Source organism: Anthonomus grandis, chromosome 17, assembly GCF_022605725.1.
Source record: "Anthonomus grandis grandis chromosome 17, icAntGran1.3, whole genome shotgun sequence".
Taxonomy (NCBI): Eukaryota; Metazoa; Arthropoda; class Insecta; order Coleoptera; family Curculionidae; genus Anthonomus; species Anthonomus grandis.
Genome location: NC_065562.1, coordinates 4158543 through 4171239, shown reverse-complemented (window position 1 = coordinate 4171239; position 12697 = coordinate 4158543). Strand labels below are relative to the sequence as shown.

Below are 12697 nucleotides of genomic sequence, written 5' to 3'. Positions count from 1 at the left end.
AATAACTTGCTTTAGTTCCAAACAGTTAACCAGCTGTATGTACAAACTAACGCCATATTCTGCTGGATCAAATAGATTAATATTGGTGTCACCCAAAAGAATTAAATGATCAGTTTGTGGGATAAGATTTAGAAGCATTGTATCGATTTCAGGAATAAACCGCCTAACCGGAAAGTCAGGTGAACTATAGACACATACTTTGATTAAACTTTCACTTTTTAAATGTAATTTCACCCAAAGATACTCAACACAATCAGAACATTGGTCAAGCACCAAATCATGTGACAATGAAGATTTCATATAGAACCCGACACCTCCCCCATGACGTCTCCTATCCATCTATAAAACTCTCTCCTATCTATAAAAATTATAATTTTCAATTTCAATTGCACTGATATATGTGGCTTTAAATTTGTTTCTCCCACCCCAATTACATCATAATACTTATTTGGAACATGGTCCCTAAAATTGAGGAAATGAGCTGTTAAGGACGCTATGTTTAAATGAGAAACAGTCAATTTTGTTGCATGCATGAAATTTATAAAATTAAAAAAAAAAAAAAATCACAAATAAATAATTCTTCCTTGATGGAATCTATCCTCCCTATTTGTGCACCACTAAGAAAACACAAAAAGGATATTATCAATTATATATTTAATTATAGAAATTTATATAATATACACGGTGTTACAAAAGTCGCTGCAAATATTTTAAGAGCGCATTGTTGGAGTTAAGATAAGACTTTTTTTTCAGATAAGACTGTAGTCAGCAGTTAATACGTCAAGTCCTAATTATTTTGGGTCATTCCGGCCATCAGAACGGTAATCTTCCTTGAATCCTCCCCTAAAATTAGATTTACGCCATTTTTAGGACGGGAACATGCAAATTTTCAGTAGAATTGATGCATAATTGTAGTTATGGTTCCAAATAATCGATTTCCTTCAAGCATATTGCGCGGGTTCTAGCTCTGACGGTGCATTTTAGGACATATGTTTAGAGGAAAAAAAAAGTCTTATTTTAACATCAGTAATAGGCTCTTAAAATATTTGCAGTGAATTTTGTAACACCCTGTATATAATTATATAATATACAGGGTATTTTAATAATATTGCGAAAAAATTTTAACTTGTGTGAAATTCTTTTAAAAAATTGAAATAATAAATGTAAAAGGAATATTGGGTGTGGTGTTTTGTTGTTGATTATTTAACGTTTGTTAATTGGAGGTTGTTTGTTATATGGAATAAATGTTTAAAAAGAAAAACTGTTGAATTATTTCAAAACGAAGAAACTCTATTTCCAAGCATGCCGCATTGTACCAAATCTGTTCATCACTTAACCCTATTTTTTGATATGTCAATGTCATTTGTCATTGCTATTACAACAGACCAGTTAATACAGTTGACCAGCTAAATACTACAATTCTCCCCTGGCACAATTAAAACCATTCCTAACCGTAAGAATATGACATTAATGACCTAAGAAAAACAAATATATTATGCTAAACATACTAAAAAAAACTAATTTTAAGATATTATATCAATACCAGTACATATCATAAGCTGATAACTGAACATAACATTTAAACTTCACACAGTTCTTACTCTACTACAAAGTCTTCATACCGGCTTGGCATTTTACAGTCTCTTTTTGGCCTCTCATCAGTCTTCATCATAATGTCAGGATTCTCCATATGAAGATTCGCCATTGTGTCAACAAACTCAGATGAAGATGTACTTGTTTCGTCTTCATCTTCAGAGCTTTTGGAGTTCTCTTCTTGGGAGCTTCTGGAGTTCTCTTCTGAGCCTGATTGAAAAATGAGCTCAATGTCATTTTTTGATTCATCGAACAAAGATGGTTCGAAATGGTTAGGTGAGTTGACTTCTCGTGGGTCTTCAGAAATGGATTCTGTTGGTATCTCAATAGGATGATCTCCCTCTGGCTGGCTTCACTAACTGGTGTTGGAGGGAGTGGGAAAGGATATTGTATGGGGATAGGATCATGGGCAAATTTCCAACGAATGCTGGTTTTCTTAATTGGTGCTATTTGATGTTCATCTCTAGCTACAACAGCTTTGGAATCTTGGTTGTTCAAAGGACTCAGGAATTTCTTAAAAAATGATGAATTCCTAGTAATAATATGGTTATTTCTCTTGGCTTTTATTGAAAACCCGTAATTTGTAAAATTTTAAAGGATCTTGGGTCATATGCAGGTGTCAAAATAGTTCTTTTTGACTGTTTACACAGAACTAAATCTCCTAACTGAAAGTTATGTAACTTATTCTTCCTCTTCTTATCTGCATAATTCTTCTGTTTCAACTTGTTCTTGAAATCCAGTTGCTTGATGTCTTTATATCCATTTGATTTAAGGTTTTTCAGTGTGGGTAGAAAATTATTCATTTTCCTGCCAAAGACAATTTCAAATGGTGATTTTTCAGTTGTGGAGTGTGATGTGCTCCTGTAATTTATCAAAAACTCATGAATTTTTGAGTAAAAATGTCAATTTTCAATGTGAGAGCACAGTAATGTTTTTTTCACAGTTTTAACGAATCTTTCAGCCATACCATTAGCTTCTGGCCATGCTGGTATTATTCTCGTGTGATGCCTTTTTGATGAACTATCTTGAAGTTATAAGGCTGGATTCTTAATAAGAGTCTTTCAACTCTTGCATTGGGAGCTGTTCTTGTGTTTTCTAATATTTTTACAATGGGTAAATTGTCACAATGCAATATAAATAAATATAAATGTGGAACCATAAAGATAATTATGAAAATATTGTATAGACCAAGTGGAAGCAAGTGATTCCTTTTCAAACTGACGGTATCTTCTTTGTACATCAGAAAGTGTGGTGCTTGCATACGCAACAATTTGAATATTGCCTTTGACATCCTCTTGAGCTAGTATTGATCTAATTCCAGTAGGGCTTCCATCAACATAAAGATGTGTTGTTTTCTTTATATCAAAATAAGCAAGATTTTTAGTACTACTTAATTCTTGCTTCAGCATATAAAAAATTTTCTCATGGTCCTCTGTCCAATGAAAAACTACATCTTTCAGAGTGAGTTGTCGCAGTGGTTCTGCTTTTTCTGACAGCTTAAGCATAAACTTGTCAACATATCCGATCATACCAAGAAAGGACTTCACCTGAGCTCTCAGGACTTTTAAGGTTTAAAATGCTGCTGACCTTGTTAGGATCTGGATGGATTCCTTCGGAAGAAAAGACAAAGCCATAAAATTTTATTTTATTTGTGCTATAGATGCATTTATTTTTGTTAATTGTAAGATTGTTACCTTTTAGTGTTTGAAGAACTTTTCTCAAAATGGTATCATGTTCGTGTTTGTTTTTGCCAAAGATCAAAATGTCATCACTGATGTTGATAACTCCCTGAATGTTCTGTACAACTTTACTGATGGTGTCTTGGAAAATGTCTGCTGCTGAATTAATTCCAAAACTCAACCTTTTATACCTGAACAATCCAATATGTGTTGAGAATGTTGTTATGTATCTTGACTCTTCAGACAATGTTAATTGATGATACCCTTCTTTTAGGTCAATTTTACTAAACATTGTTGATCCATTAAGTTGTGTTATAACCTCATCAATTGTTGGTGTAACATGTCGTTCCCTGATTATGGCTTTGTTAGCATTCCTCATGTCCACACATATCCTAATTTCATCTGGATTGCTTTGCTTTGGCACAATTACAATTGGTGATATCCAAGGTGTTGGTCCTGTTGCTTTTTCTATTATGTCTTGCTTTTCCAGTCTTGACAGTTTCGATTTAACTTTTTCTCTAATATGGAATGGTATTCTCCTATGTTTGTTGGCAATGGGTGGTATGTTTGGGTTGATATGCAGTTTTATGGTGGTGTCAGCCAATTTTCCTATACCTCCAACTAGTTCAGGATATTTTTCCACAAAATCCTTGTCAATCTTGTTGTCAATAAAATTGGTGAATGACACAATGTTTAAATCTTTAGATGCCTGATAATATAATAAAGATTCGGTATTTCCCTTTAGCACAATTAAATCTGATTCAATGCTTTTATTTTTATGTTTTAAGACTACTGGTAATCTTCCAATTATTTCAAGATTTATTGAGTGACCATAAGGGTAAATCTTGCTATCATCAGCAATTAGCCGATCCTTAAAATATTTAGTATGTTTGTTCAGAAATCAAATTAACACATGTTCCTGTATCTATAATAAATACTAATTGTTGCCCATTTACATTTAAAGTGATTTGAGGTAGAGTACTGCCTCTTGTAGCAATATTGAAAGAATAGTCAGAGTCATTGTTTTCTTCATGCCCCGTGCAATTAACCTTGGCATCCTTACCGGATTGTTTTCCATACTGCTGCTGATTTTCGATCACTGTACTGCGACTTGTACCTCTGCTTACTTGATCCTTGTATTTGTTCAGATTGATTTCTATGCCTGTTGTCTCGTTTAGTCATACAAACTTTAGCAAAATGTCCTTTTTTGTTGAAAAAATTACAGTTTTCATTAAAAGCGGGACAGGTTTGCCTACCATTGACATGCCAGTCATTACCACAGTTTCGACAGGTTTATTGATCCTGCTGTTTGTATTTTTGTGTATCGTTTGGTTTAAGACTTGTATTAGATGGCCTGCTCTTGTTTGGATTTCTGCTCCTTTTAGTACCTAAACTTAACCTATTCACATTAATTTCATTGTTTTCCATTTCATGAACTTGTTTTTCTGTCATTTCATAAACCTTAGCCTGTGTTAAAATTTGTTTAAGTGAGGGGTTGTCTGTAAGAGCATATCTTCTTAACTTTGACAAAATTGTACCCTGTATAATTTGAGATTTTATTTCCCTATCTTTATCGAGAAAACCACAATTTGAACTTAACATTAAAAGCCTAGCATAATATTCATCAACTGTTTCGTCACTGTTTTGTTTTGACTGACGAAAATTATAAATTTCAAACTCAGCATTGATTTGTGGTGAAAAATGAGTATTTAATTTAAGTTTTGCCATATCATATTTGGGAATCACAACTAGGGTGTTAGTGGTAGGGTCAGTTTGGGGTGGAGGATCAGGTAAGGATGCAAAAATGTCGAATACCTCTTCTCCTACACAGTTAAGTAGCATCGCCTCTTTCCGGTCATCACTGCTAATGCCTGATGCAACCAGAAAGTTATCAAACCTCTTGATCTATTTTTGCCATCGCACTCCAACATTTGCTTCATGAACATTAAAACATTCCACGGCACCCAACGTGTTTTCCATGTTTGCGGGTTTAAAAACACTTACTCGTCGCCAAAATGTGGTGTTTTGTTGTTGATTATTTAACGTTTGTTAATTGGAGGTTGTTTGTTATATGGAATAAATGCTTAAAAAGAAAAACTGTTGAATTATTTCAAAACGAAGAAACTATTCCCAAGCATGCCGCATTGTACCAAATCTGTTCATCACCTAACCCTATTTTTTTGATATGTCAATGTCATTTGTCATTACTATTACAATAGACCAGTTAATACAGTTGACCAGCTAAATACTACATTGGGTATAACAAAAGGCAACAGAAATACTACAAAAAATATGTATGAAAAGGCCCGTAATGTACATACACTTAGTACCCATTTATCCATTATAACGAACGGGTTTAATAATTTTTAAATTATTATTTTTTTGCAATGGATTACACAAATAGTGAGATGTGCGATAGGCAATTCATTAGTAGCCAGGCGTCTTTATGAGGAGAAATATCCTAATCGTGTTATCCCGCATCATACGATATTTGCCCGTCTCCATCAACGCCTTTGTGACACAGGAAGTTTTCAACAACAAACTACTGGTAACATGAGACCGTGCATAGCAGCAACTCCACGAATAGAAGAAAATGTGCTTCATGACATTGAGGGAAATCCTCAACAAGCACTAGAAAGATTGCTTTAAACATAAATGTGTAACGGGTCAATTCTATTTAGGGACCTTAGAAATCGAGGATTACTAAGTGCCTCCACCTTTTTTGTTATAAAAGATTTAAGTTGTCAAATAAGTTTTTCGAGTCCCTTCTCTGTGGCTTTGCACCCTGTGACGTGACTGATCTGTTTGGTTTCGCAGTTGTGTGGTCTCAGTTTGGTACCACTCTGTTGTGCCGGTGTTTCGTATTTTTCACTGGTTATCTGTTCTTGATTGGTCACGATATCCTGTTTGTTTTCTAAAGAGGGAATTTCATTATTATCCTATAACCCCTATACAGAATTTGTGGAGTGGAAGTGTTGAGTACCAGCGGTTGTGAGCGAATCGTTCGGACTGTAAGGGCGGCTTGTATAATTTTATGCTGGCTATTTACTTACCTCTTGGCATTCCCGGTTCGCCTTGTTTTGTAAGTTTCTCTCGGGGAGAGGATTTCTTTTGGGGGCCAATGTTTTGATTTCATCTTGACATTCGTCGCTTGTTTGCTAAGTTCACGTGACGGGGTTTTGCTGACTGGACCATTTGGGCGTTGTAGTACTCAAAGCGTTGGCAAGGAATACCCTAAAGTCTTACGAGTTAAGATATCTTGCCATGCCACCTTTGGAACTGATTCTTTATCACAGGATATTTGGCCGATCGCGATAGATTTCTCTGAGATGTCGGTTCAGTGAGATGTGCGGGGATTCGGATCTTTTGGTGTATGTATTTTTAGAATTCTTTAAATAAATATAATAATTACACAATTTCTGGTGGCACCGTGGTCTCCCTGAAAATTATTGACAGCGGTGCCTGTGACCGTCATTTCCGGTAGGGCTGTGATGCCGGATTTCTGATGCCTACGGAGTTTGTCTTACGTCCTTTTGTTCATGTTGACTCGGGCATGACGTCTTCCACCTGTGTGTTGTGTTTTCACCGGTGATGCTTGGCAACGGGCTTAAGCTGAAGCTGTTGTCACTACTCGTCACTCTTGTGGCAGACGTGAATGGGTTGTTTTTTTTTTCTACAGTTTTGTTTTGACGAGAAAGAGGGATAGCACTAGATTTCCGGTAGTTTCGTCGTCTCTATAAATAGGGAGTTACGATTCGGCCATCATAGTTCAGTCGAGTTAGTGGTGCCAGAAAGTGCTTAAGCAGCGTGCGGTAATTTTTGCCAATTAAGTCAGGTTCGTTGTTGCTGTGGCTCCCAGTTAAGGGGAATCTAACCGGCGCTGCCACTCGTGGTATTTCCCATTTGATTTGATGTTTGATATGGTTAAAGTGAAAACCATATTCATTTGATGATTCGAAGCATGGGCCCTACTCATCTCACTTGCCAGCCTTAACATCAGTTGACTGGACTCAGATTCTTTGGAAGAGGGCTTCCAAGTAAGTTTTATTACTCTCCTCCAGTAATATCTTTTTTTTTTGGTTTTATGGCTTAAAGGCCGAGAGCTAGATGGGTTATGGGTTATTTATCTTTTCGCTCTCTGTAGCTTTATCGACAGCTATCGGGGGAAGAATTGCTGTTACTTTAGAGATTTTGCTATTGCTGGAATTACTTGACCATACAGAGTGATCTGTCTGGGGCTAGACTTGTTGTACTAGAGGAAGAAAAACCCTCCGTGGAGGTGAGTCATTATATATATTTTGTATGGCTCTTATAGGGATGGTTCTGGAATACTTATAATGGTTGTATTCTAGGGTTTTTTTATTTAAAACTTTAACATTTGGGTTTACTACCGTTAATGGTCTCATCCCTGCCTTGTGCGTCGGTTCATTGACTTACTGTGAGTACTGTGGCTGTACGACTTCAAGAATCGGTGGTATTAAGGTGACCATTATTTGGAAAGATCTGCTCCGCTGTGGCTATAGTATTCAACGTGGCTGCTTCGCTGTGGTTTGAAGCGTACTCATAAATGAAGCATGTAGGCCACCCTACATGCTTGACCCTACTGGCGAGGTTGGTGACACGGATTTACTGGTATCGCAACATTCTTTACTTTTTCTATTATTGCTGACTTCTTTTAATTTATATTTCATATTACATTATATTATGCAATTTATAATATTATTGAAATATATTATAATAATATATTATGATAATATTATTGAAAAAATATACATATATTACTTATGATATGTCATGCGTAAATGTGACATTGGGAACTTATGACGTCATGCACTCACAGTGAATTACTCTTAATTGACTAAATTTATAACTTATATGGCGGTCTTAAATATTGTAAATTGTATCAATACTTCTTAACTTTTATTAAGCACAGCTTAACCTCGCGCCTGTATTTAATTCTAGTTTTTTTATCAACAGTTTCTCTTGTTTTTTTAAGTTCTTTATTCTCTTTCTGGCACATAAGGGTCAGTACCCTAATTATTTCTTTATTGAATTTAATTTTTAAAGTAAAAGAAGGAATTAACGCCTGTAATAGGTTAATAATAGGTTGGATATATATTTATTATTTATGTCTTTATTTAAGTCCTACGGTTTTCAGAATTTTAAAGAATAACTTTCTATACCCTTATTATATTCAGCGGGTACAAGCACTATTACCGACTGATTTCCCATTAAGACTAAATTTTTGCCGTTGGATGCAGCAAAAAATTGGCGAAAATCCCCAGTTTTTAAAACAAATATTATTCACGGATGAAGCAAATTTTTCCAAAGAAGCCTGAATAATGAACTTTCACATTAATCACCCATGCGCGGATGAGAATCCACATGCAATTTTAGGAGGCCGTCATTGACATCAATTTTCTCTTAACGTATGGGTTGGAATTGTTGCAGACTATTTGCTAGGTCCTTTCTTTTTTGCTATTAAGGCTTACTGGAGAAGTGTATTCATTTCCTTTCAACACGAATTGCCCATACTTTTGGAGAATGTTCCGTTTCCATTTAGATTGAAAATGTACTTCATGGACGATGGAGTACATTTCATGGTGTACAATCCCCACCTCATTTCAGTTTAGTTGCACGTGAATATTTGAACACAGTCTATTCGAATCGTTGGATAGGCCGAAGAGAAACTGAACCTTTGCTTTCCAGATCTCCAGACCTTAATTCCTTGGTCTTTTGCCTTTGGGGTCACCTTAAACATTTGGTTTATACAACCACAGTAGATAATGTGGAAGAATTACAAAATCGCAGTATCGCATCCTGTGAAACAATTAAACACGGAATATTTGAACGAGTTCGCCAATCGATGCGTCGTAGAATAGAGGCCTGTATTGCAGTTAGGGGTTCACATTTTGAACAACTGTTGTAACTTATGTTCCACCAAGTGGCTTTTTTAAAAATAGATATTTGTCGTAAGAACTTTAGGTAATTTTTTTTCACTAAATAAAAAATATTTTGTAACAAAAATATATAAAATAAAACTTAATAAAATATTGACATTTAATTTAAGTTTGAAAAGAGCATTGAATAGTGAATAAAAACTCCAGATTCCATATTTAAAGCTGATGATATCTCGAATCTAAAACGTTAAAATGCATTTATTATTTTAATTCCAAAACTCTCGAAAACGCTGGATCGTAGCGACTTTGAAATATCTTTTTTACACGAAATTGATAGATAAATTAATTTTTTTGTAAAAAAAATATTTAAGTAACCATAACAAAGTTATCACGCTTTAAAAGTATTAAAAGCCGTGTATGTAGCGCTCTCTACAAGTGAGAACCCTCGTAACATTAAATTTGAATTTACTATATCAAAAAACCCCGAGATGCCAATTTTCTGCGTTCAAATATCTGCATTACTACCAAAATTATTAAGAAAAAATAAAAATAAAACTTTAACACCTTGGCTGTTATGAATAACACTTGAGTTGAAACTCCAAGTATGTACTCATGAGCATGAGCATGAAGTGCTGGTTTGTTCTTCGTTTTATATGAATAAAAATAATTCGCTGAGAGGAGTATGTGCTCCGAATACATAGAGTAGATACTCGATATTTCCAAACAAGTCTGCACCTGAAAAAACACCAAATAAACAAGTGCCGCGTTTCGCATATTCGTGTATTAGTATAAATTCAAGTATCAGTGTGCAATGAGTGAAAGTGAAGAAGAAACTGAAGTCTGCGAATCCCAAATGGGATTTGTAAACATGCTACGTGATGTTCCCATACTTTTATCCAAGTCACAAACACCAGCTGTCCGAAAGTCAAAAAGCCAAGCAATAGAACTGATTAACAAACAGTGGAAGCTGAATTTCGGGTCACAAATAACGACAAGTCAAATGTACAAAAAAATTAATAATATGAAATCCAAACTCAAGAAAAAGACTGACATAAACAGGACTGGAAATAAGAAAATTGTGCTGCAGGATTGGGAAAAGATTTTGTTGGAAATCATGGAAGGCAACACAAATCCAGTACTTGCAAAAGTTCCAGGTAAATTAATTAATATCTTCTTCATAAGTAACTTTATTTAAATTACCATATATATTAGTGAACCTATCTAAAGTTTGCTATTATTTATTATTTTGTGAAAATTGAATGATTTATAAAGTTATGTTGTTTATAATAATTAATTACTTATTGTTTAACATTTGATCAAGTATTTTAGACAGACATTTTTGTAGCTTAGAAACAAAAAAAGTTACAATATTATTTACGAAACTTTATCACTTGTCCATTTTTTAATATAGAAACTGTATGAATATTTACTTAATTTTTCATTTTAGGAGCATTATCCGTCGGCATACAACAAACAGAGACGAAAATCGGCCATGAAGATACAATCCCTAGGCAATCAACTTCTGCTTCTGAAACGAGTGCAGCAAATGATGATGCTATTAGTACAGTACAACATGCACCTAAAAAAAAGGAACATAATAAAGGTAGTCCTCTCGAAGAATATGAAACAAACGTTACTAAACAACTCTCGAATAACGAACTACAAAGACTAGTTTTACTGAAACAACTGAGAGTTTTAGAAATGAAAGAGGAAAAACTCAAGAGACAGCTAAACAGAGATGTTGATGAACAATCTAATTCAAGCAATAATAATATCATTCAAGCTGACAATGGACAAGCATATTTCAAATTATAATGTGTCAATACTTTTTAGAATCACTTACGAAATAAAGAATTTTAACATGTGACAAAAACATTTTTCTAAAGTGTTAATAATAAAAATGATAAATAAGTTCTTTCCACGCTTTACTTACTTCAAGCGAGAGCAAGAATGACATCTGCTAACTCAGATCGCCTCCGTTGCCCGCTTCTTCTAATATTATTATTATCCAACTCCTCTTCTGCCGGATACGCAAGTGGGATATCTTCTAATGGGAGCTCCATAGGATCTAGCTCATCTTTTAAATATTTTGCTACATTGTGTAATATACAACAGCATATGACAAATTTTGGAACTTTTTCTATGGATACCCGCACTTTATATTGTAGCATCGGAAATCGTTGTTTTAGTTGACCAAAACATCTTTCAATTATTACACGTTCCTTTGTAAATAAATTATTATAAGCACGTTCTTGTGGTGTATTAGGATTTCTAAAAGGTACCATTAGCCACGGTGCTATACCATATCCTTCATCTCCTAAGAGTAGTGCTTGCGACCTATGAAAATCATTCCTCGCAATATTTGAAATTTCTGAATTGCTCCAAATCCATGAATCGTGAACAGATCCTGGCCATGAAGCGTCTACACTTGTAAACCACTCATCTGAATTACATGTGGCTTGGACATTAATGCTGTGATATCCTTTGCGATTAATGTATTCATCGCTATGAATAGGTGGCTTTTTTATTTTTATGTGGGTACAGTCTGTCACGCCCAATGCACAAGGAAAAGAATAATTTGATTGCCACTTTTGTTTCGCCTCTATTATGTCGGCAGCAGTGTGAGGAAATTTTATCCACAGACCAGATTTTTCTATTAGCTTCTCAGTAACTTCCGTCACTACTTTTGAGACAGAACTTTGATGAACACCAACATCTTCTCCTACTTCTGATTGGAAACCCGGATCACCAACGTATCTCAAAAATATTTTCATTTTATCAATGTTATTTATAGCACCACCTCTTCTTTCTCCAGATTCTGTACCCAAAAAGTGATTTGATATCCACTCTACATGTTCTCTAGTAAATCGATATAACACTTTAAAATCACGATCACAGGTACGCCTTCTAGGTTTGTAATATTTTTTAGAACGCAAATTAAGAATGAACTCTGCCATAGTTCTGCCGTAGACAAACTGAAGTCTGCTATATATCAGACTCCAAAATTGTGGAGTACATTCTCCTTCCGAGGAGCATCAACAAATTTTTATTCATAGGAAAACTGAGAATGAACTCACAGCAAATTATACATAAGAGTACCTACTCAAGTGGAGCATCTGCTCCCTATTTTTATTCATATGACATGGAGTATTTGCTCCAAATTCATGAGTTGATACTAAATGCTCATTTTTATTCATACGACCCCTTGTATCTAAGAAATTAAGCATTTGCGAACATAGGTTTATAGCGACTTTGTTTATTATTTTTAAGCAAGGAAACACCCTGTATATGAAAGCATATCGACTTAAAAAAAAAAGAAAAGACAATAAAATATGAAGCCTAAAAATTTTTAATCAACTTAAACGCTTTCAGTATTACAGGTGTATCGAAACTTACAGTTTATAATAAAGAAACTTACAATTTAACGTTGATAATCCAAAAGCTACACTAGATATTAGTTTTAGATATATCAGTTTGAAGATTAATCCACTGTGCTTCGGACTTAATTTGCACTTTTTTATTATT

At 34.6% G+C, this 12697-nt stretch overlaps 2 protein-coding genes across 4 annotated transcripts in view; both read left to right on the top strand.

Moving 5' to 3' along the window:
• LOC126746303 (cGMP-dependent 3',5'-cyclic phosphodiesterase-like) overlaps positions 1 to 12697 on the top strand; it is a 106432-nt gene that overhangs the window by 34081 nt on the left and 59654 nt on the right. The gene's annotated exons all lie outside the window — the stretch shown is intronic.
• Positions 7975 to 10989, top strand: LOC126746306 (uncharacterized). Its single transcript, XM_050454484.1, has 2 exons — positions 7975 to 10326; positions 10620 to 10989. The coding sequence occupies exons 1-2, from the start codon at positions 9984 to 9986 to the stop codon at positions 10985 to 10987; spliced, it is 711 nt and encodes a 236-aa protein (XP_050310441.1). The 5' UTR covers positions 7975 to 9983; the 3' UTR covers positions 10988 to 10989.

Excerpts from the sequence above, each read along its gene's own strand:
- LOC126746306 (XM_050454484.1), top strand. The coding sequence starts at position 9,984 with ATGAGTGAAAGTGAAGAAGAAACTGAAGTCTGCGAATCCCAAATGGGA. Across the intron at positions 10,327-10,619 it reads AGTACTTGCAAAAGTTCCAG|GAGCATTATCCGTCGGCATA; the intron begins GTAAATTAATTA and ends TTTTCATTTTAG.